Source organism: Hetaerina americana, unplaced genomic scaffold, assembly GCF_022747635.1.
Source record: "Hetaerina americana unplaced genomic scaffold, ioHetAmer1.1.p SCAF_2, whole genome shotgun sequence".
Classification (NCBI taxonomy): Eukaryota; Metazoa; Arthropoda; class Insecta; order Odonata; family Calopterygidae; genus Hetaerina; species Hetaerina americana.
This window is the reverse complement of record NW_027286763.1, coordinates 28,630,618-28,656,926: the sequence shown is the minus strand read 5'-3', so window position 1 is coordinate 28,656,926 and position 26,309 is coordinate 28,630,618. Positions and strand designations below refer to the sequence as shown.

The window sequence follows — 26,309 nt, the reverse complement described above, 5'->3', positions numbered from 1 at the left end:
CTTGGGGTCTAAGGCTAGTAGTTTTACATTCTATGAATTCAAAACCATTTTCATTAAATTTTATTCATCCAACTCTTTACCCCATTGTTTTCCAATTTATAAAGGAAGTTCAAGTTACTAAGACTCAACGACCAAGCAATGCCTGCGCTACATACTCCACATCAGCACAATGGTACTTTATTATGAATGGAAACATTGCACTTGATCACTAAATATAATAGTATTAAAACAAACCAATTAATCATTAATTAAGTACCAAATGTTTCTCTGGTATTGTGTCTAGTTTTCAAGAATTGTTTTTTTCATTCATAAGGAACCATTTCTACTAAGTTATGCCAAAAAAGATGATGCTACCTCTTTATTGAGCTGATCAATTTATAGCAAGCCGCCTATCCAAGATCACTTGTATGTAATCAAATTCCCCCAAAAGTGTTTGGCTTTTTGCTGCATTTCACTAAATTCTATTATGCCATCTGTGCAAACTACCTTGATTAGTTGAAATCAACATGAGAGGGTATTACTTCTGCTGGGTAAAACAAATAATAGCATCACACATTCCAATTCACAGTATAGAATTCAAATAAGTGTTATACAGGTGAAGAATTTGGGAATGCATTACAGTACTTCTCAATAATATGGCACCAAAACATGAAATTAACATCATAACATTTCATGAAGTGTAGATTTACTGGATTTTAGGAAAAACACTTTGCAAAACAGGGAAAAAAAAGATTTAGCCAATATTTTGGCAGATGGTTTGTACCTAAAATTATATTCTTAAAGAATAATTTCACACAAACTTCATTCTGCTCTCTTAAAAAAATCAGAGGGTTATACACTGGATTGGAATTATAACCAGATTTATACAGCAGCATAGTCAGTCAACAATCAGTCTTCCAGGTTCTACACAAACACTATTATCAGACATGCTGTCCTTATGTCTCTTCGCCTTTGAGCGAAGACATTAGCTCTCCAGATTCCTTCAGTTCTTTGATAATGTCCAGCCCTCCAACAAGCTGCCCCTTGACATAAATTTGAGGATAGGTTGGCCATTGGGAAAATGTTTTCAGTCCCTGTCTAACCTCCTCGTCTCCAAGGATATCAAATGTGTCAAACTGCAACCTGATTAAAAAAGAGAGAGATCATACATTTTAAAATATTGCTCAGAAAAACAAGCTTTTAATGCTAATGGGAGTTCACATAGAAGCAACTAGGGAGAAGGCTTCAATAGGAGAGGACAGGAGGGCGAGGATGCTGGATGGGAGGGGAAGGCCGGGAAAGTTTTGGGAGGGGAAGGTTTGGAAGTGTAGGAAAAATATGGAAGGTTTTGGGAACAGAGGGGGAAATGAAAGTATCTGGAGTGTGGGGTAATTTATGGCTAACTTTAATCCCATACTTATTCCAGGAATTGAGGAGTCAGATGTATGCCAGTTATATTATTTTGAATTTGAGTGGAGGGTTAGAGGGTGGGAGGGATGCTAGAATAGAGACACTATAGCATTTATTGAAGGGAGTGTTACATTCGGAGATGTGCTTTGGGATTTATTTATTTATTTATTTATTTATCGACTTAATTGGGCGAGGTTGAGACTAATTGTCCCTTCTTCCACCTAACCCTACATTACAGACATTATATTGAAGACAATTACATACAACCAAGCCCTAGGTGGAGGAAAATCCACCTAGGCGGGAATCGAACCCGCGACCTTTGGGTTGGTAGGCCAGGACGTTACCCCGCCGCCACCGAGGCCGGATTGGGAGCATCCCAAAGGGATGGGATGAAACCTTGCACCAAGCAAGGTGGTTATTAATCCTAATAGTTAGAGGTGGGTACACTGTTCAATATAGAAGGTATTGTAGGCACTTTAAAAGGTTATATTCTACATTACTGGGGGTTCACGAGGAGTGGAAGATTGATAGATGAGATTTTAAAAGTGGTAACATGGAATGATAGTGGGAATTATTATTTTTATTATAGGTAATCTAATGGTGAATGTAGGTTTTTGCATGGACAAAAGCTGCCAAAAGATTGACAATTCCCGAAGTGACAATTAACCAAGTTGGGACGGGCAATGTTAGCAACAGGGGTGAAATGGGTGTTTATTATTACACATGCTTTTCAACATATACGAGGACAAACTGGTATAAGAGGTATGGGAAGAATTGAAGATAGTAAGCGGAAAGAGTATTTATAAAATCAATTAGGTTTGTAGATGCTCAGGCTTTAGTTAGCTAGCCAGTTAAGAGGTTACAAGCATTGCTGAGTACAATAGAAAGTCAGTTTGATACATTTGGGATGATAACCAAAGTGCTCAAAAACAAAGGTTACCTAATTTTCAAGAAAAAGGAAAGCTACATTTGACATAAAATTAGGTCATAAACTAGAACAGGTGGAACAGCTTACCTATCTCATAATTTGTTTCTTAGCTCTTTGTACTTTTTTTCCCTATTCTGAGTTCACATTTTCTATTTCCTTTTCTAATTCATTTTCGTTATCATATCTTCTGTAATCCATAACTTTTCAGCCCTTTTTATAATACTGTTCTCCTTGTTTTGTACACCCCTTTAATTACTCAATATGTGAGATATCCCCATCTTCCTGATGCAGTATGTGGCCCCTTTTCCTCCCTCATTTTAACAGCTGTATCCTGATACTCCCTATTTGCCACAATTAAGTTTTTGCACTACATTTCCTTATACTTCTTCACTTTCTCAATGTCTAAAACTTACCATTAAACTTAATGAGCACTAAATTATGATTCAAATCCACATCTGGTAAACTATGAGAAGTGATCATGTAATTCCTAAATCTATACCTAACGATTATATATTCTATCTGATTTCTCCCTATATCTACTGGCATTTTCCATGCGTACCTACATCTGCTGAGGTGCTTTAATCATGTGTTAGTAATAATTAACATATTTCTTTTCAAAAATCTATAGATTTTTCCAGAAGTCCAATGGTCTTGACCCATACTCTCCTACCTCACTCCTATCTCCTACCTCACTCCTATCTCTCTATTTGCCAACCACTGAATACCAATTCACAATCACTTGCAAGCATTTTCTCCAGGGTAAATTCATAATCGTTTCATCTAGGTGATCATTAATGCCTCTACTTTTCTTTCCCATGACTGCTTTTCAGCATGTATATGTATGTACATCTGAATTACTACTGACTAGTCTGCTCTTATTTCTATTGATAATATTCTGTCATTCACCTGTTCCATGTCCACTATCCTTCTCTCTAGTTTCTCATTCAGTAGTACCATGACTACCTCACATTCACTCTCTACCCCTCAGTTATACATTACTCTATAACTATTGCTTCAATAATCCCGCCATCATTGAATCTCACCTCATACATGCCTAGCATGTCCATAGTTCCTCTCTCTATATGTAACTTGATGTTTTTTTAACTTCCTTACTCTCAGCGTTGTCCTGACATTCTAAATCACTATTTTCACATCGCTTTTCCCCCTATCTCTTCAATTCTACCATGACATTCTTGGCCTTGTGAAATTGCTTTTGATGATGACAGTGGAGGCCTTGCCTGCTCCTCTGCTGCCGGCATAACACTTGAACCTGTGGGCCAACTCCCATAGTTGCCATGGATTATTTTTATATTTGGATCCATTATATTTACTTGGGATATTCAATTCAGTTGTTTGCCTGTTACCTTCCTCAATAGTATTTTTAATGTGACATTATCACTCAATTTGCCACCGGATGGGGGTCAGACACCTTCCCAGGTCCTTCAGTGAGGTACAGAGGCTGCACAGACTGACTTTAGCCTGGCCCCTATCCCTTCAACCTATCTGCTGATCAGCATGGTTGATCACTCCTCCAGTCAGCACAGCTTTTTGGTTAAAATCTTAATGCCAAATCAACTTGACCTAGAATATTTCATGGCCCAACATAAAGGTTTTCAAAATGCAACTGACTTTTGGAATCACCTACAACAATTCCTTTATTCATAATTATGTTCCTATTTGAAGTTTGTAATGAAATTTTTACCCAGTTTCTTTAAGAATCTCCATTAACTGCCGGCTAAAACCACATCGTGGTTGATCTCTGTCACCTTTCATGAATACCATAAGTGGATGCCGGTTGATTAATTTCTTTAGTCTGAAATGAGAAAATGATTCCACAATAAAAATACATATTTAACATAACAACGAATAACATCACAAACACCCATTAAAGTTACAGATGCAGGGTAACCAAAATAATGAATAGGAACTTGAGATCAATGCCATTTCTTTTATCTTCTTACTTAACTATTTCTTATGCATAATGTGCAGGGAATAAACATCTATTTGAGATTAAAATGTAAATATAATTTTTATTTGTTCATCTAATATGATTATATTGAAGATATCATATATCTACTGCACTTTATGATGTCCCATATTTTCGGTGTATGATCCTTAGATGAATAAATTATTATTACTATTATTAGTACAGTCAAACCCTCATTAATCTGGAAAGCCGCTTAATCCAGATCAAGTCTTGCCATTTCATGCAGGTGGTTTCTAATGAGGTCACAAGACACATGTAGGTTTAGGCGGAGACAATTTATGTGATAAAAGTGTCCAGTGAAGTAGTGATGAGTGCTGATAGTTACCATTTGGGATGAAAAAGCAAGCCCTGATGAGTGAACAAGACTTAAAATTATGTCTAATGGGTAATTCAGATAAATTAATCCATAAATTTTATAGATGAAATGTTGAACACAGACATGCAACAATTTTATGGAAATTTGAGATCTCTAAGGGAGATCATGATTCATAAACAACTCACTAAATATAAGCAAGAAAAGTAATAAAATATTTTTGATTCGCTATTCTCCCCATACATTTCTGAAGCCTAGTGCATCATTTGCCAATGATGGAATGTACGAAGTCCATATGCATGCATGTGTATTATAATAATTAAATCTTTTCCAAGAGTAGTTTAAAAATAATTAATTTTTCCCATTATGGTTGTAAATTTTCCTCTGCAATAATTCTTCTTCATTTTATATCATCTTATTCGTATTTGTACTTTTTAAAACACTTTGAGTTTCATTGAATTCATTTACAAAAAGTGGCATCAGTACTAAGCCTTTCAATTTTGATTAAAGAGTCATCTAGCACCAGTAATTCATCAAGCAATAATCTTAGTTTGATTTCATTATAGCATGTATTATTTGCAAGTATGTTTCTTCTGCAGACGATATCATTTAAAAATGCCTAGAGTTAACCCAAGCACTGCATCAACACTACTCAAATTCGCCAAAGAAAACTAGCACAATTTTCTAAAGTTGAACTTGCAAGTATCAAAAATCTCTGATAAATTCACTTACTGTATGTAAATAACCCAAATGAATGGGATGCCATTGCTCAAGTAACTAATAATACATTATAATTTTTGATTGAAATCACTTCAAAATAAGTGAGCTAATTTCTGAGGACGTCCTGTGACGTAATTTATTCAGATAGAATTTTTACAACTTTGTACGAGATGTTTTTACACTTGAGGCTTCCTGTTTACCATAAAAGTATTTTTATTCATTGGCAATTAAGTGTACCCAAGAATATTGGTGAAAAACACTCCATGGGATTGCATGTGTCAAATCCTGTGCTAATCAGGACAAATTCTGGCTTTGGCTCAGATTAGTAAGGGTTTACTGTACCATTAAAACTCTGCAATCAGATATCTTTTGTAAATGGTACCCTTGAAACCCTATTTACTAATGAGTTTTGGTATTAAAATAAATAAAATTTGCTCTAGTTTGTTTTAAAATAGCAGATTGAATCAACTGTGCCCAGTAAACATTCTTACCTTTCTTCAAGTGAAGGTTTCTTTGGAAGCATTGTAACAAGGTCTCCACTGGCTACCATTTCTTTTATTATGTCCAGGCCACCAATTAACTCTCCTTTGATGTACAGCTTTTGGGAAAAAAGAGAAAGTTAAGCCTTGCCTACAATAACCATAAACCATTCCCTATTCTCTCACATAATTCAAATTTATTCCGTTTTTTGAAAGTGTATATATTATTTTCAAATTCCAGCTTGTAGTTAATGACAGATAATCAACATTAAGAGATCATTATCAGTTGTAGAAAAGAGCAGCCATGGGAATGGCACTTCACTACTTTCGCAAACCAAAGTCAAATTCATCTATAAGGCCAAGTGGGACACTTTTTTCGGGGATATTTGGCTATTAAGTGTGTTCTAGTCATAAGTACAGCAATTTTTTTTCTTCAGGACTGCAAGTAGATGGAAAGATATGGTTGAACTTAAAATATACAGGTACTCTTAAAGAATACAGGACTTAAGACTACCGCAGCATAAAGTGAACATGATTAGTATAATTGCCCATAGAGTGAGAGGTGTTCTCAATATTTTAATGGTATTGCTTATTGTACAAGAGCAGTGTGATCATCCATTTTCTTCACTTTCATTATTCAACACCCATCAAAATTCATCGCCGATTGAGTGAGATAAGGGGTGATACAGTTATGGAAGTGAAAATTGTGCGTTTATGGGTACAAAAGTTCAAAGAAGCCTGAAAAATGTGTCACAACAAACACAAGCCATGGACCAGTCAGCTTCAGCAGGGAGCAAAAAGAAGCACTATCGGTAGCCATGGGATCAGTGTGTTAACACTGTAAAAGAGTGTCCAGCCTGATTGGAAATTATGCTGAGAAGTAACAGAAGTTTTAATTTGATGCATGTGTAAGCAGTTTATCACAAAAAATTAGTTACAACTTGAATACACCTCCGTCTCACATTGTGACCCCCATTCACTCCGATTTTTCACTTCAACAAGTTCTGCATTCTGTAAAGTAATTATCCCAGAAGTAACTGGTCGCCATAGTTACTATCTGCTCCCTTTACTCTCCAACACCTAACATTTTACTATTTGAGCCACCATAACTCTCTTGATATGCAAAATATTTTTATTTGTACGTGCACAAATTGTCACTCATTAAATACTCATTTATGAAATTGTATCCAATCAAATGCATGTGTAAGGAAAACAATCATAAATAATTAGAAGTTACACTTTTATATTTTTCGATGATGTGACTTAGCTAGATCAGCTAAGCAATATTTCTGTTGAACACAGAAATATATATATTAATATTTTAGGAGTTATTTTGATATCAGCCTAAAAAAGTAATTGTTAATACTTTGCATCAAGTTGAGTTGAGCTACTTCTTTTGGGCTTTGGATGTAGCCATTACGTACAATTCAACGATTTGCAAAGAAAAACGCAAGAAGAAACTGTTGCATCTTCAGGGGAATTCTAATGTGGACAAATCAATTCACGAGTGCAGTCAAGTAAGTAACTTACGTTTCAGCTTAGCGTGGCAGTGGGTGGAGCTAGAGCCACCATCTTGGTGTCTAAACATCCCTACACTCAGTATGCAACCTTCTGTGTTAGTGTGCAGAATACAGTTCTTCTACTTTGCTTACTGCGAACTGTTAAAGTGTGCACTGTAATAGAAAATCCTGTGTGTTGTGAAGTGCGATATGTGATTAGGTTTTTAAAGGCAAAAAAAACCACAAAATGATTGAAATTCATTGGCACCTTTGGGAAGTGTTTGGAGACTGAATAATGAGTGAAGGCAGAGTGAGGCAATAGTGCATTCAGTTCGGCATAAATGGCTGCAGCAATGTTCACGACAATAACTGCCGGGGATAGCCTAGCCTTGTGACACATGGCCAGTTCTTGCACATTCATCTGTTCATTCTTTAATTAATTACACCACTAATGCACAACACTGCCACTCATCATTTAGTTGGTGCACAGCCAAAATTTCCCCATTAATGTCAGCAGCTTTCAAATTCAATTGCCAATAAAAACCTTATCACCAGACAGATTTTATATTTAGGGGGATTTCCAATTATAATGTTCATTTTGATTCACTACTGTAAACCAACGACAAGCGGCACAGCCTTCCAAATACTGCAGCTCAAGGTATACTGCCCTAGTGTGTGTGTCGATACATCAAACATTCAGCTAACCCCACTACTTTGCTCACTAAACGAAAACGTATGTTACCTTCTGGACAGCCTTCGTATATTAATGATGAAATATGCACATACATCATCCGGATGTATGGAAATAATTTCCATCAAGTTATTCTTTTTAAAGAGTTTGACTTAAATTATCATATAGGGTTAATGTTAAACCTTTATTTGAAGGCAAAGAATTTGAAGCCCCAATTAAATGAAAAATCATCAAATTTACTGGAATAATAGTTTGTTTTAAATATAAACAACTGAAGATGCCTCAGAGGGAATTTTGTTGATTAGAACACTACAGCTGTAATAGATACTCTCGGTCATTTATGTATCATGAGTAATAAAGGGTCCATACAATAAGTATAGTGACTGGTTCGCTGTAGCCTCAACAGAGTGGTGGATAGGGGTCCGACTCATCGGCTCAGTAGAGGGGTCCCCCACCACTCAGGCACACTTTAGTTCAGTCACCTCCGGGCATGCGTTGAGACAGGAAGTGGATTTTTGTGACGTGTGATTGTTTGTGGTGTCGTTGTGCCAGCATGGAGTGCACCGTCGAGAAACGTTACGCTGTGAAGTTTTACATTTAACTCAGGAAATCTGCATTGGAGACCCTTGAACTCATTAAACAGGCTTATGGGGATGATGAGCCGAATAAGAGTTTTTCAGTGGCACAAAATATTTAAGGAAGGCCGGGAGCTCATCAAAGATGAGCACCATGTCGGACGCCCGACGACCGCTCAAACTGATGCTCAGGTGGCCAAAGTGAAAAAAGTTTTAGACTCTGACAGGCATTGAAACATCGCCCTTATCAGTGAGGAGACCAGCCTTTCAGCCGGAACCATCCACAACATTGTAACAGAGGATCTTGCGATGAGGAAAGTGTGTATGAAGCTGGTGCCGAAAGTCTTGAGCGAGGAACAAAAACTGCCGCAGGTGGAAATTTCACAAGAAATTTTGGACTGCATCCAGGAAGATAAATATTTTCTCGACAACGTTAATACCTCAAAGGATAGCTCAAAAGGAGCTCAAAGGATATCGGTTCGATTCCACCAAGACGGTTCAAGCGGCGACGACAAAGGCTCTGAACAGTATTCCGGAAACTGACTTCCAGTGGGCTTTTGATGAGTGGCAGATGCGCCAAACTGCAGGTGTATCGATGCAGGAGGACTGTATTTTGAAGATTATTAAGTAATTGTAATGATAACTGCAATAAATTTTGATTTTTTGGAATTAGTCCCGATACTTATTGTACAGACCCTGTACATGTATTGGGTGAACTCTTTACAGTTATCTGTATTGTTCTCACCTGCTGACCCAGAGGTTGCAGGTACAGTTCCCACCAAGTTGAGTTTTCCTTTACATAGGTTTTGGGTGTTTGTAATTGTCTTTAATGTCTACGGGTTGGAACTATACATGTATAGTCAATCTTGCCAATGATAATGATAATAATCATGTTTATTGGTTCCAAAGAGACATTGAGTTTGAGATATGTATGGAACATGTCACATTGATAGCAAATATTTCAGATAAACACCATAAAATTGCTATTGGAGTAGGAATACCAATGATACAGTCACAGATAAAAAATAAAACAGGAGCAGTAACAACAAACATAAGAATAAAAAATTCTAAATACACCAATCTAATATCCTTATCTTGTGTTTGAAAATCACGTCACACTGTTATCACTTATTGAATTATCTGGTTCTCGACTAAAAAATAGTTTGTCTGGTTGATAAGTAAATGGATGATTGCTAAATGTCTGTACTCACCTGTGGATAGGTAGGCCAGTTGGAATAAGTTTTCAATCCTTGCCTCACTTCCTCATCATTCAGAATATCAAATGTTTTATATTCAGCATTTAACTCATCCAGAATTGCCACAATTTGTTTACTAAACCCTGCAAAAATTAAAAACAATTGTCCGAATTGAAATTTTCATGCTGATTAAACAAAACTATGGAATCAGATTTGGTGATGCATACATATCCTGTACTGGTACGTGGAATTTTTCGACACTACATTACCATACAGCGATGACTATATGGTGGTATTGTTTTTAAGTAATTATTAATAAGAAATAACTGAGACATTTGGATAAAATTGATTCCTCATATTACTGTATTTCCCGGCCCATAAAATGAACCCTCATTTTTTTCAGGTTTAAATTCAGTAAAAAATTAAAAAGTTAACATTAAAAGTTAGCAACTACTTAAATATCAACAGAAAGAATAAATTGAGCTTCTTACGGCCCTTTCTAAAAATGACTTTAATCTTAGAACTCATAAAGGGGGACCCTTTACAACTTAAGGAAATATATTTAATATAGTCAGTCTAAAATATATCAATGCTTTTTCATTTTAGAATCACAGAAATTCGTCATCACTGCTGCTGATTTGTTTCCGCAAATATTTTCACTGGGGTTGCCACTTTCTTTACGCATAATGTCATCTTCACTTCCATCAACAGATTATTAATTTCACATTTAAAAAAATACGTTATCATAGTCTTACTTTTAACTTTGTGGCAAGGCTGTCCAAACATTCGCAAACTAGAAATTAACAGCTGTTTAATTCTTCCCATAAAACAAAATGTTTTAAGGTATCAATTCATGTTGGCATACTGATACATTGGTATGTCAACATGAATTGGTGACTTATAACCTTTCTTTTGTATTCAATAGACAGTTTCAGTGGATGACCAATTGGGAGCAGGTGAACGTAATTTTTTTCTCTCATCTGCATTTGCGCGTCCATCTTCTGCTCCCTCTATTCTCACATCATTTCCTGTTTTTATGCGATGCTTGGTTCCTGTGATTATGTTGATAGCATCAAAATCTGTATTAAAATCAACCATTTTCCATGCCTTTACCACTCTCACTATTTAAGGTTGAATACCTATAGACTAAGAGTTTGTTGGGAAAGATATAATGCATGTACATATGAATTAGCAGAGGATCCACATCCCTGTTAGCTCCATGCATATCAAGTTTCATGGCAGCACCACATGTGAAATGTAACTAAATGCACTACATTGAACAAATTTATGATTTGGGAATTTTTTTAGGCAGTACTTTCGACAAAATATTAAAACTCTGTTGCTTAGTGCTGCCTCTAAACAGTGATACTATCAAAATTTGTGAAAAAGGCAACCATTTCCTATGCCTGATGCGGGAAAAATTCTTAATAGTAAGCATTTTTCTGGTAAACCAGGTATTTCTACGTCATTTTTCTGGGGCCATATTATTGCCTGGAATACCTAGAATACCTGGAATTTCTATGCAATTTTTGAAGCCAAGTGTTTGCCAGTAGTTGAACTTACGAGGGTCATCCGGAAAGTAGTACCCGTTCGTGCCGCATGAAGTGCTGACGACGCGAGTAGCCGCTGGACGAGGTCAGATAGCTTCAGTGGCTTGTCTGCCTTCTCTGAGCCAAGTTGCGTGACGCTAGCATTGCCTGTGTTGTTTCTGTGATTGTTTACAATGTTTAAAAAAATTGAGAACGCCGCCAGTTGTGAAGTGAGGGCAGTGATTAAATTCCTCAATGCAAGAAACGTTCGCCCATGTGATATTCATCGCCAATTAAAGGAGGTGTATAGAGACAATGTAATGGACGAGTCGTCTGTTCGGCGGTGGTGTCGCAACTTCAACATGGGGAGGGGGAACACACACGACGATGAGCGTTCGGAGAGACCGTCTGTCATTACAGACCAACTGGTGAGCTCAGTTGACGAATTCGTGAGGAACGATCGGCGCGTCACAATTGATGACATCTGTGAGCATTTTCCCAATGTTTCTCGAACAATTGTTCATGAAATTGTTAAACACCATCTGCATTATGCAAAAATTTGTGCAAGATGGGTCCCTCGCGTATCTCAATGAGCTGGCGGCGAAGGACTATGCAGCAGGAATACAGAAACTTGTCACACGTTATGACAAATGCCTTAATTTGCTTGGAGATTATGTTGAGAAGTAGTTTAAAGTATCCTCTTTCAAATAAAATTTTTTATGTTTGTTAATATTTACTTTTGTGTCTTTATTTCACGAACGGGTACTACTTTCCGGATGACCCTCGTATCTTGATTTTATTCTGTGAGGCCCAAATATATTGCTATGCACTTGTTTCATCACAAGATGGGAGTCTGCTGTATTCTGGTACAAATAACAAATTGGTCATCTTTGAGTGCTTATGTATTCAGGATTTAAGACTAAACCATGAACAATGACCACAAGAATGATACTTGGTGCCAGGTCCCCAAGATTTATGAAGATCCATGAAGTTTGCATAGTCAAAAAAATTTATAGTTGACAATCAATGGATTTGTTGGGATATGCAAATCCTTAATTGCAGATTAAGGTAATCATTACACAATACTATAGGCATAACCGGCCATGGGGTATCTTAAGAATTGGAGTTCAAACCTCACAAGATTCATTATTCTATTAGAACTTGGCTGAGAACAGTAGGTTTTTAAACAAAAATATGAAATCTTCCTAAATGTGTTAAATAATGATTAGAAAAGTAAGAAAATTAATATAACTATGCTACTGAATTAACTTTAATTCAGATATGGTGACTATTGATATGTTTAACTTAAGTCTTTCAGTCAATATTCTGAGCTAAGAAAGCAAGCAAGTGGTTCAACACGGACATATTTAATTTTTTTTTCAAGAAAATAATGAAGAAACACTTTGAACAATATGTGATGGCTCTGAGGAAACTGAAGGAATGTGTCTTAATTGAGAAGAGATCATTAATTAGAGCTAAGTGTTCTAAGATGCATAAATAATATAAAACTAAATTAAAAAGCAGTAATGACTTAGCAACTAAAACCTTGCAGATGCCACTATAAAACACAGTAAAGCTGCAGCAACATCTAACATACAGTCATAAGCACTACTTGGTGTCAACACGAAAGCGAGTGTTGTCAAGAAAAAAAATTAGTGCCACACCCACCCAAAATATTAAATACATGCGTTGAGGCTCCCAACAATTCTGTCGTGAGAGATGGAGGGAGTAAGCGGCATGGAAAGAGAGTATTGATTAGAAAACCATACAATTACCCTTTATGTAGAAGCACAAATGAATTTGATATAAACAAGACTGAAGGAGAATACATAGACATGGTAAGCACAGAACTTCCAGCTCAAGAGACTGACTCTAGGCAATCCCATGGGACTTCCTCCCACTTAAAAAGAAACTTTGCTTCTCTCCACACCTGTCCACATCACTCTCCCCTTAATTGTAGGAACCACACAACCTAGAGAATTTTGCGCACTCTTGCTACCACTCTCACGTCAGACAGCACCCCTTAAAGGCTGAGAAAACCACATTAAATTACATCTTCACCCCATTACAATGGCAATAATGAGAGAAAACTTGCAGACATCTTCAAGTGACATGACAATAGTGAGTGACATAGCATTCATTTTGACTTTTTTGAGGCATATTTATTTCTTACCACATCTGGGCTCTTGAGCAGAACCTTTCATGAACAGCATCACAGGAGAAGCATTTATTAGCTTTTTTAGCCTTGAATTCAAATCTTCAACAGGTTTAGCTACAGGTTGAGGAGTATAGGTGTCCTTAGATATCTAGGATAAAAAAATGCAAAATTAGCCTTTTTTACAAAAATTAAGGAGTTTGATATGCATATTATAATGTTTGTTTCTCTGCCATCAGAATATTTTCTTACGACGCAAATGCTTGGACTTGCGTTTGAAGAAATAATTTTCACAAAGCACTCACAATGGGAAAAATGAACTGCAAGTACCACACAATTTCCAGAAGTGAATAACATTATAGAATAACACAAAGATTAGCTCAATGCATAAAGTAATTTCTAACTCTATCAAATCCAAATTAGGTTGGTATTGGCAAAGTAAAATATAACTCTACACCAATTTAAATTCACTAGCATCATAATTCATAATTGAACAGAAGAAGATGACTACAAAAAAGTAATTATTGCATTCCACAGTTTTTTTTGAATTTGTCAAATGTAAACACATGCGTGTTAAAACACTGACTTCAGTCTCATGGACCATAATGCAATGTGCACATACATGATTACATTATTTCACTGTATGCATGGGAATTCAAGAAAATATGTTGTTCCTTTAAAGGCCATAGAAATTCACAGCATAAAAGGTAGCCTTGGTTATTTACCCGGCTTAAGTACTTGGATGGATTTTGAGGGGTTCTGGTTTGAATACGATTCCAGGAGAATGATTTTTACAGAGTGAAATCCTAGCATTTACTTCACAGTAATCTTGCTAATCTAAACTACTTAGAGCTGGGTCCAAGTTTGAAGGATATGAAATTCATCTGGAGTTTGAACAAATGCAACCCCATGGAGTTACAAACAACAAACGTTTAACCACCACGACTAATTTCATTCCCAACACATGAGGTCTATTTGTCTCCACTCCCTCACTTCACCAACCACTCTCTCCCAAAGGTATCAACCCCAGTCACACACTCAAGACTCCCACTTGTCATTTGAAAATCTCCCTTCCCCCCCTTCAAGTTACTTCATCGAGCCCTTCCATGGGCATCCCACCAATCTCCAAAATGTATGCAAAGATAGATTTTCTGGGTTGCTAACAATTTATCTTCCATGCCACACCACTGCAATACATCCACCAAGAGGTTTGAAGTATAACTCATACATCCATATTCTAAATTCTACATTCATAATAATACCTGTATCAGGTTGCTGGATTGTGTTTTGTTAGAAGCCACAAAATATTTATTTGGTAGTTGTGTCCATCCAAAAACCTACCTTAACCGGTAGATTACCTTATAATAATAATAATACCTGAGTCATAATTTTTTTGGTAAGCACTGCTGCATTTGCACCATCTACTCTCTCAACTTCAACTCCTTTCCGGAACAAAATAAATGTCGGAACTGCTGACACCTTATATTTCAATGATACCTCTGGAACATCTTCAGCAGCCACTTTCATAAATTCGACATCCTTTGAAAATAGGAAAATCACTGCGTCAAAGTCATTTCAAAAATTTTACATGAATATATCCATAGAAAAAGAACTACAATTACCTTATACTCTATCTGCTTGGCTAATTCCTCCAAAACTTCATTCATGGGACCACACTGAGCAGCCCAACTTGCCCAAAAGTGAATTACTACTAGCTCAGGTGAACTGAATGGAAAATTAAAAGAAACTATTTCAATTACCCATAGAAGTAGTCTGGACAGCTGACCTTTGGGGTGCAGAGTGATGCAAGAAAAGGTAATGGTATGGGGACTATAGCCCCATGAGAATTTTCCTGCTTTGAAAATATCATTAAAAATTACTTCATTATGCCAAAAATTTCAATGATTATAAGTTGAATAAGATAAAAACTTGAATGCAAAGTGAATTACTCATTCTGCCATTATTGCATGTTCCTAGCTTATTATAAATATGTCCAATAGGAAACAATAAATACTATCATTATCAATCTCTCTGGTAATTTTCAACAAGGATTCCAGCAACTCAAAAAGCTATTTCAGTGCTGCGGAACTATTGATTGCTTTTGCAAAGGTGGAAAGATAAAAACACTTATCACAGGAAAATATATCCTTCTTCTTTCTCCTCAACCTCTAGGGTTGAGGTTGAGGTTAATGAATTGATGTCTGTCTATATGTATTTATGTGTACATATGAATGTAACTATAAGTTTAATGCCTAATATAATATGCATACGACGATGGGTTAAATGGAAGAAGGGACCATTTGGTCTCAATTTCGCCCAAATAAAGACCACTATCTATCTAGGGTTAGTGGGTAGCATGTGTCATTTCTGTGTACAGGGTTCTCTGTTTACTGTCAGTTCTTTCAAATCCACAAAACCATATTAATGCCATCCATAAAATCCATTCTACTCTTTTCCCATTACCTTCCTTCTTCCCTAAACCATATTTACGCATTTTATATCTGAATGCCTCTGAATCAGGTATCCTAATATCCTGTTTATTACATTTTCTACTGGTTTTATCAGCTGATACACTTTCCTCTACCTGTCATTCCACAACAAAAAAATCCAGCTCGCAACCTCATCATAAGCAATCTTGATCAAACTAATATAACATTTACTTAATAGCAAACATAATAAGAAGTGGTTGCTAAATATTTTCCATGAATTATTTTTTAGATACAGCGGTCGCCATGTGTCCAAAAATGACAAGTGGTATTATGTTTAACGTCTTCTAATTTGGATCTCTGTTTAGTAAGAACTAATTAATAAAGATTGTCGATCATTATTAATTATTAGAAGAAATGAGCAAAAGAGAAAAAAGGAAGTCAATCTTTTAGGTCGTAAGTACTAGAAATAAAAACGTGATAATTTTGGAACTCATTGCATCATTGATGAAATGTTCCAGCAGTTGAAAGAAAATTTTCTCTTAAGTACAGGTAAAACATACATTCTAAATACATTTTCTAGAAAGTGGACAAAATGGAAAAGTCAACATAGAAATGTGGTGTAACTAACTGAACAGCATTTAAGGAAAAAATCTACAAAAAGAAAAAGAGAAGATGAATTTACTGATCTGCAACCTTGAAAAAATTATATAATCAGAATTAGCAGCAAAGGCTTGGTCCCTTTATACGCGGTGGCATAGCCGATGCCGAAATACTTTGCCTCAGTTAAAGTAGGGAGAAAACGATAGCTTGTCATCAAACAATATCCTTTGAAACTAAGAGTTGTTTTTGAAGCAGGAACTTCAACATATTAAAGTTGGAATTTCTAAGGTTTTGCAACTTTAGGCATAAGCACATTGTGCTCGCTTCAGTTTGTGGTAAACAATGCTTTTGCGAGCATAGTGCATTAAAATTCAAACCAGAAGTTCCCTATGTGAATTCCCCCAATTGAAAAAGCAAACAAAAAAGAATAATGACGATATAAGCAACATTAAAACTTAAAAAATGCTTCATGAGCAACTATATATGATATCCGTCTAAAGTCCAATGTTTTGACTGTTCAAACGGCCCATGGCCATGGGTTTTAAAATATATGCTAGGATAATGTTTTGCAGAGAATATAATTGAGAATGTACCATAGGAACGGTGATTTATGACTAATTAGAACGCCAGCTAGGCGATTGTGGCAAAGCCATATGCGTTATTCAACAAATTTTCTTGCATCTCTTCCAAAACTTCTACAAATCCCCCTTACGATGAATCAGCAATCACCATTTCTTAGCATAGGTATCTAGAATAATACTCTATCAGCAAGTTTCCAATTACATACAATTGGAAAACACTGATAAAAAGCAACCCATTTTAACTGAAAATTAATATTTTTGGGAACATCTTTTCAAATTAATGCAAATCCAAAGCCCAATCAAATATATTATTCCATGCCTCGAAGTCGCGAAAATTCGCAATTCCCGATTGGAATAGCTAAATTGTGGCCTGAGGTTCTTTTAATGAGACTAGAGAAAATATAGTTATCATAACAAAATTCAAATAACCTTAAAACACAAGCTTTTATTTTACATTACGCTAAAGGTGATTCACTGAGAGAGTAAATTCGTTACCAGTCCTAATTGGCAATGCCATCTGACTGTTAAACAAATGCAGAAGAACTGTATTCCAACCTGAAGACTAGTCCTAAGGACGCTTTCTTCGCCTAATATAATGTCTTTAACCATTGGGACTAATAGTGTGAAAGAAAATGATACAGAAAAAGTAACAACAACAGAGTGACACTCGTAGCATGAAAAAGCAAAAATTGAAGAAATATAGAGATACAGAATAAAAATACCGATGCTTTAAAAATCTCATAACTTACGAGATTTTGTCTTCAAAATCATTTTTGTTGCTGATAACTTTCACAGCCATCCTAATTTTTTATTATTTGTGACCAGGTTTCAGCATCAGCTTACGAACTCTTCGCCGGTAGCTGCTCTTTCCAAAATAAAACTGAAAATGACTATCGCGCAGCAAAGGGCCGGGTGTTTAAATTGTATGAAATTCGAATAATACTGACAGGTCTTAACAAAATCTTTATTGTTAAATTCATAATTTTTCATTCTTAAAATTAAGTTAAAAACGATAAAGGAAGCATTTCCATGCTTTCTTTGAATCAAAACAAATTTTCAATGAAACCGAAAGATAATTTTATGATCACAATTTGGTTTGATTGTATGCGAATGAAATGAAGTAATTATCTGCGGATCGAAATATCTGGATCTTTCTTTGGTTATTTTTCTGCTCTTTACTCGTGATAGAATTTGTGTTGCCACAAACAGTTTACTTAATTGGAGCCAAATAAATATAAAACCATTTCTCAAATTACTCCTGTGTCTGTAGCCGCGAAAAACACTACACTTAAAGATTTATTTCCTTGGAAGCCCATCGAGTATATGTAAGCAAACGACCTGTACAACAAAAAAATGTATCTCATTCATAGGGTCTCTCTGTAAGAATTATTTTCTGTGTAAGCAATTTTTAGTATGCTTAGGTTATTTTAGGTAAGTATTTTTAGATTATAAACTGTATGCAATTGATAAGCCTGCGTTAATAACTTGAAACGATAAAAGGTAAGGTTATATTCGTTTGGGCTCTCCCTATGCAAGGTGAATGACCATCTTCATCTTTTTGGTCCCTAATAAATACATATCTTAGAAACGGACACCAATGAGGAAATACTCTTCCTCCTAGATTGTAGTTTGGTTTTCCCGGGATAGTCATTTTACATTGTAAATTATGCAGAATAAGGACTAAACAAAAAATTCTTTTCATCCTCTTAGTAATTAATTTCATTATGCTTCATTTAAAAATCATTGGTATTTGTGTGTAAGATCTGGAGACGGAAAAGTGCAAGTAATAAATGTTAAGTCATGAGGAAGCTGCATAAAGCTTCCATAGTAGATACATCTACTTCTGCTGAAAGTACTATTGTAATCTCGTCAGATACGCATTTGAAAAATCATTCTATGAGTCCTTCAAATAAATCTTCATATTATCTAGTATGTGTTTATTCGAAATTTACTTTGTTTTCCTGAAATTAATTATTTAAAAATACATTATGAAGTTAGTTCATGGTTTGTGTATGTTAGTAGATCAGTTTGAAAGTTTTTTGGTGCCTTCTGCCCCAATCATTTTTTAAGAATGTGAAGAAGTGGATGACTTTCATTCACGTTAATTATTCGGTTATCATTTAGTCCTAATGACAAGAAATTATTCGGCCTAACGATCTTATTTTCAGAATTTATGAAATCTAATGAAAAAATAAGTTTGAAATTTCTTATCATTAATTAAATCCATAATATATTTTGATTCAGTTTATTAACCTGAAGATACTTTAGTACTGTGCATGATTTTCAATTCATTAGGAAAAATATTAAATCCCATCGCATTAGGATTACAATAAATAATGAGACACTTGCAACAATAATAGAATTTTATTGGTCATTAAGTGCCTTCTCATCGAATGGGCCTAGTCAAATAGCCAGACCATACTAGGACGTAGGCACATTACACATAAAATATAAGATCAGAAGCAGTATGAGCAAAATATTCGTCAACTGAGAGCAGTTAACTATATGCTACCCATTAATGCTTAACCACTTTTAATTTGGTGAAACTGCTCATTTAATGATAACAGGTTATGTTGGCCTTAAATAGAATGGCTATGGACATTATTTTGTTTCAAAATTAGTAGGTAGACAAGGAATTTGGTGCAATGCATTGCAATAGCCAGAATTTATGTTGGAGGGAGAGAACACCCTATTATCATTCTGCCTGCCTTTGCCCAGCCAATTTGGAATAAAGTTTCCCGAGCACAGTAATTCTAAGCAACTTTCTTTTAGCCCAAAGAGCTACCAAAGATCTGCCAAAATCCTCAACAATTTGAAAACTAGGGGGTAAAATAAAAAATGTAAATCATGGAGTACCATTCATGTAGTTAACAAGAGTATTTTGCCAAATTACGAAGAAATTTTTGCTTTTTTTCAACTTTGTTTAATTTGAACTAAAGCTCTCTTGGATGCAAAATGAAGCTTTTTTGAAACTGAAAAATTTTTCTTAGATTAGCTGAAAAACTTTTTTCTTGTATTCATTCCTTTTTTTCCAAAGCAATTTTTTTGTGCACACTCAGTAACAATAGGCCATAGAGACAATCGCCTGTCTTCATCTACCTTAGCCAGCTCTTCACTCTTGGCAAAATACCAAATGACTGTCCCAAGGTGCACAGGGTGAATGGCTGAGTGAGAGAGATGAGCAGAGACATTTTTATGATAGGGTTAAAGATTTCAGCCTCTTTTATTAGGTCTGCTACGTTTAGCTCTTTACAATGTTTTTTTCAGAGTTTCTCCTCCTACTGCATGGAGAGACATGTTTCAGCTTCAAAGTCTTGCAACATAAAACTTGAGAGCTGCTTGTTTTTCATCTTGAAGTCTTGATGAGGAAGTGCAAACCCAAAATTGAAGAAGCAGGTGAATGCTTTTCTGAGAAACATTGCTCCAAGGAAAACAGTAAAGCATTTAAGTAAGGAAATACTGAGGATCTCTTCCACTACTCAACAAGGCTGGAGGATTGGAGTGATGCCACTCTTTGCCGAACAAATCTTGGCACCATCAATTCCACTCAAGAATCCTGAGCAATCTCGATGGTATCCTCTGCAAACGATGTAGCAAATTGTTCTGCATCATTGTGGTGAGTTGTTATTACTCCAAGGATCTGTTTGATTTGCTCTGAAAAGTATAGCAAGTCCAGGCTTTTAGACTACAGAGCATTTACTGCAGGCACCCATTAGATAACTTGCCTATCAGATTGCCATCAATGATATATTGAGTTTTTCTGGAAGCAGATTGTGGCTGGAATGCCTGCTCCCTCATTTTGCCATATTCTTCTAGTATTAATTTGTCCTGCACATAATGTACAGCTAAACACTGATCACAATTATAACAGATCAGTTGCTTTTGTGCTTTGTCTAACATTTACTCAGACTTTAACATACTTATTGGAACTTGCAAGTATGGACATTTAACCATTGCTTTTTTAAAACAGATGCTCTCCCTTTTTCAAAATTGAAATATATCTGGTGCCCATGCTTAGAAGCTTTTACAATCATTGAAATTAGCTGTGATGTATATAACTCATTGTGAATGTGAGATGTGCATAGTAATAAATACAATACATTTATCATATATTCTATTTGCATTTGTTACACAGTTCAGAATACATATTAATATGAAAGCAATAAGTTTAAAAATACATATGCACACTAGGCTTACAGTTAATTATGCTGCGTACAATATTTATAATTTCTTTGGTACAAAGCTTTAGTATATAATATCCTTGATTATTAAAACAATATGGTAACTGATGTCAAAATCTATATTATAGATCTGATCTAGTTCACTTATTACTTATTGGTACAAGGTCAAATAATGCCTCTGTTTCCAAGTGGTCCCTGAAGAGGTAATAAACCACTATGCATATTTCAGAAATAAGTTTCCATCAGTCTTTTATACTGGCTGTCTAGAGAACTATTTTCTTTACATACAATATGTTAACCATCTGCTCCATAACCAAACTTTTACCATTCGTTCTATAACCGGGTACCCAGCTACTGCGTGTCACGTATACCTCCATGCATGTCACATGGCTAAGCGGTTAGGCTACCAGGCAGGCACAGACACATTTAGTTAAGGTCCTTACCCCTCCTCTCCCTCCCCCCCCTCATCACGAACAACAAAGGAGAAGAACGGTCGTCAGTCTTAAGATTGCGATCGAACCGAGCAGATTATTATTATTGCTATAGCAAGTTTTCTAAGTGTAGTGAAAAGTAGACAATTATAATGCACAAAATTTGTTGTGAAAGTGAGAAAAATACAGAAAATTATATATTATAAATATTATAAATAAATAATTGTAATAAAAAATATTATAAATAAATAATTGCATAGAAGGTTGAAAGACTCATCAAGTTTTTGATGCTATATGTATGTTCAATATTTCAAAAAATAGTAAATAATAAACTGAAAACTTTTTCCAAAAGAAGCACCCATCCTCAGAGAAGAGAGCATTTAGATGAAATATTCGAAGCAGATGAATGTGCTGATGACCAAAGCAAGCTCAATAAGCATCATATAATGAAAAAAGTCCGCGGAAAAACCACTCAAGTGGAAAGATTTTGAGCTTCAGTAATTTTATGCATTCCCAGCTATTCTGATAACATCTGGCACCAATAACTCAAATACTGACAATGCAAGAGAAATGTGGAAGTCGTACTCATATCCATTGTATCGTGCAGCAATGGGGATCAGTCGCTTCTGGAACATCATTTGTTTAATACAATTTGATGATGCCAATACTCGTGCTCAGTGCATGGAGAGTGATAAGGCTACTCCAATACCAGACATTTGGACAATGCTCAATAGTAATTTGGCAAAACATTATTAGCCAACAGAGCACCTGACAATCGGCGAGCAACTTTTTGCGTACCGGGGTTGAACTAAATTCACTCAATAGATTCCATCAAAGCCGGTCAAGAATGGAATCAAAGTATGGTGGATATGTGATGCTGAAAATTCATATCCACTCGCTGGAAAGCTTTACAATGGAAAATTGAGTGCCGGGCACGAGAAAAACGTCGGTTAGAGAGTTGTCAAAGACTTGGTGGCACCATACAAAGTATCCTGTAGAAATATTACAATGGATAATTACTTCACTACTCTGCCATTGGCAAAATGTTTACTGTCATGGGATTTAACAATTGTTTGCACTTTGAAGAAAAATAAGCTGTACATTCCACCAGCAATGGTTGAATCGAAAACATGAGAAGAATTATCCACTGTATTTGGCTTTCATGAAAAAGTAACTATGTGAAGTTATGTGGCAAAAAAACTGGACAGTAATTATAAAGCTATTACTAATAAATTATTAAAAACAAGACAGTAATTATAAAGCTATTACTAACTAAGCTAGAATATTATGGCATTAAGGGTATTGCACTGATACTAATGAAGTCATATTTGGATGATCGCCACCAATTGGTTGAACTTGATGGCTGTCGATCTACAGCTCTTATAGTAAAATGTGGTTTACCACAGGGCTCTGTCTTGGCCCAATACTTTTGATCATCATGATTAATGATTTTCCCTGTTATATGAAACCTATATCTGTTTTATATGCTGATGACACTACTTTTGATCTTGAAGATACAAAGGTATGATCTAGCACTACGCAAAGACAGGCTAAGGAATGGTTTGATGTTAATCATTTACATTTATATACTAACTGTGGCGGCTCAACACTTGAATCATCATTGAGCGCCATTGCGACCGCGCCTTCGCCGGCAAGTGTTTTGGCTTCCGGCGTTCGCCACCAGGGTCCGCCGCCAGGGGGCAACCACGCCGCCAGAGCCACGCCGCCGTAGCCACTCACTCTCTCTCTGACTGGCTCTGGACCGTCACGCGCGCCGCCATCGTGGTCAACCCAAGGACGCTGCTTCCTGGTGAAGGATTCTCTCCTGGCTTCGCCACCGCACGGCCGAATATTTACTGAATAATTACTGTTCAATCGCCTCATCAAGGTTTTAATTTTCTGAGCACAATAAACTTTGTTAATTGTTAGGAGGTGTCATTATTTCCACCACGATACCTCCTTCACTAACAAAACTCAGCATATTGTGTGCAGTCTTAAATCAAAAATAACTGATGTTGTAACTGTTAAAATATTAGGAATTTATATTGATACAAAACTTAACTGGGAGACTCACATCAGTCAGACCTGTAATAAACTGTGTAAAGCTGTTTATATTTTAAGAAAGCTCAACTTTCTCATTTCCAATGAGTATCGTTTAACACTTTACCATGCCTTCTTTCAATGTTCATTTGAATTATGGTGTTGAGTTATGGGGTCATTCCCCACATGTTAAACAAATTTTGCTACTGCAAAAGAGAGCTATTCGCTCTCTTGCTAATATACCACACCACATGATTCCTGCGAACGTTTTTTATTGGGAATGGAATCATGACTGTATTTAGTTTATATATCTTTAAGGCTCTGATTCATGTGAAAGTTAATATAGAAACTTACCAATTAATATCTAACATCCATAACTACTCCACAAGAGGTAAATCAAATTTAATTCTACTTATTGTAGGATTCTGCATTCTCAGGTTTCACCGTGTCATTGTTTGATGCTGACAACAGTTTTGCCAAAGTTGCATTCGGCATCTTCAGGTCGAAGATACCACTACTTATTGTAGATTATCATCAACTTACAACACATTTCATGATATGAACATACGACTGTATGACTATCTGCCTACTCAGTTGAAATCAGATGGTATCCAGAGTTTCAAGAATAGGGTATATACCTGGTTACTTGCTCACCCACTTTACTCATTGGATGAATTCTTTTGTGGCAATCTTCATCACATTTAAGAACTTATGTTTATATGTTAAATAATATAACTATCATCAATGCATCAGGATGCAAAGATTGGTGATGGTGCAAAGAAAAAACCAAAAATTATTGAATTTTATAACTGGACAAAAGCTGGAGTGGACACAATGGATAAAATGCTTGGTAGATAAACTACAAAAAGATCAACTTGCAGGTGGCCTCTAGCATTTTTCCACAATATTCTTGATATCGCCTGCCTTGCAGCATATATTCTTTATTGTGAGAATAATAAATTGCACTCGAAAAAAACTTATGACCGATGATAATTTAATCAGCAACTGGACAGATAGCTGTGTAGTCCCTTCATCGAAAATCGTTAAAATAATGCACAAACATGAGGCATTTTGTAACCAAAGTGGCGATGGAAAGATTTTCGGGTTGAGCCATAAATCCCCATGTGCAGCAAACAGCCAGGAAACCTCAGGCAAAGTTAGATTCAACCGGAAGGAAAAAGATTACTGGTACCTGCCATATTTGTCTCCAGAGCTAATTCAAAAACATTGCTAACCTTGAAAGTCATGTTCGGTGTGTGAGTTCCCCGTTTGTGATGACCATTGTATTACAACCACAACATGTGAGGACTGTGTGAAATAATTAAATGTTTGAAATTAATAATAATTAAATGCTAATTTTATTTGTATGGAACTGTGCCATTATATATAAAAGAAAAAATAACTAAAATGAAAAAAAAAGAAATGATTTTTTTACCTACTATTTTTACTGTTGTTTATATGAAAAATTGTTTAAATAAAGGAAATTAAAAATGATACATTTGATTATTCATTCTAAAGTCAAGTGACATGAACACTTCGATAAACAGTCTCTTAAATGCGTATAAACCTGGCTTTCATACATAAAGACCTTAGTGGGTAACCATGTACCCAATCATGATGGAGGAGGTATTAAGTTTGATAGTAAATAAACGTTATTGAATCATTGATTGCAAAATATTTTTACAAAGAAATGGTGTGAAACAACTTCAATTTTGGGGATCCGGGCGGTCATACAATGTTTATATGGGAAAGTCAATTAGTTTTATCTGCAAGGTTGAAATGGATACCCAGGTTCCCAGTTATGGACCGGACGGTTAAAGACACCCCAGTGATAAAATGGTTTGAATTGAAATTTAAAAATTTTTCAAGATCTGGTTCTAAATTTTTTAGAGATTTAGGTTTTAGATTTTTCAAAGATCTAGGTTCTATATTTTTATTTGACTTACTTTGGACTACATACTCCAGTTATTTCTGCTCTAATACCATTTTCCCTAACATCAACCTTTAAGATATTATGCCAGTTAGAATATTTATGGAGCGATTTTCACTCTACATGACTGTGGATATATACATACAGGGCACACTCCACCATACTTAGCATTTATACTTCTGGTGTGAAATGCTCCAACTTAATCAAAATTGAAAAATTGTTCCTCGCAGGTGCAAATCATATTTCTGATTATGCCATTATATTCACTTACTTAATTATATTCAACAAAAATTCCATTTGGGATATTTCCATCATTATACTAATGGCATAAAATATTCCTAATGAACATTTAAACACTGAGAAATCCCTTATTGATGATAATTAAAATACTTAACCAATGGCTTATACTCACCTAAAACAGTGAATAATATTTTATTCAGTTTTCTGAGTTTTCAGCAAAATATGGCCACTCAAAAAAATGCATATCTATGCATAACTTCATTCTTGTCATTTTGCACTCTCTCATAAAAATAGATATGTACACACATTTAAAATGAGGCTATTTTAGGAAGGTTTGGTCCTTTTGCACCTTAGCACCAATTTCTTGAAGGAATTCACATATACTGTTCCTCAAAATGGCTTCAGCATTGTCTTCT

General features: G+C 35.6%; 1 protein-coding gene across 1 annotated transcript; it reads right to left on the bottom strand.

Annotated features, from left to right (window-relative positions):
* Nucleotides 1–555: 555 nt before the first annotated feature.
* On the bottom strand, nucleotides 556–17,934 carry Grx3 (Glutaredoxin 3). The gene is made up of 8 exons (XM_071585260.1): nucleotides 17,821–17,934; nucleotides 15,084–15,186; nucleotides 14,839–15,000; nucleotides 13,480–13,612; nucleotides 9,793–9,920; nucleotides 5,829–5,935; nucleotides 4,020–4,130; nucleotides 556–1,122 (listed from the first exon to the last, which is right to left on the bottom strand). Exons 1-8 carry the CDS (start codon nucleotides 17,868–17,870, stop codon nucleotides 936–938), a joined length of 981 nt encoding a protein of 326 aa, XP_071441361.1. The 5' UTR covers nucleotides 17,871–17,934; the 3' UTR covers nucleotides 556–935.
* Nucleotides 17,935–26,309: the final 8,375 nt, after the last annotated feature.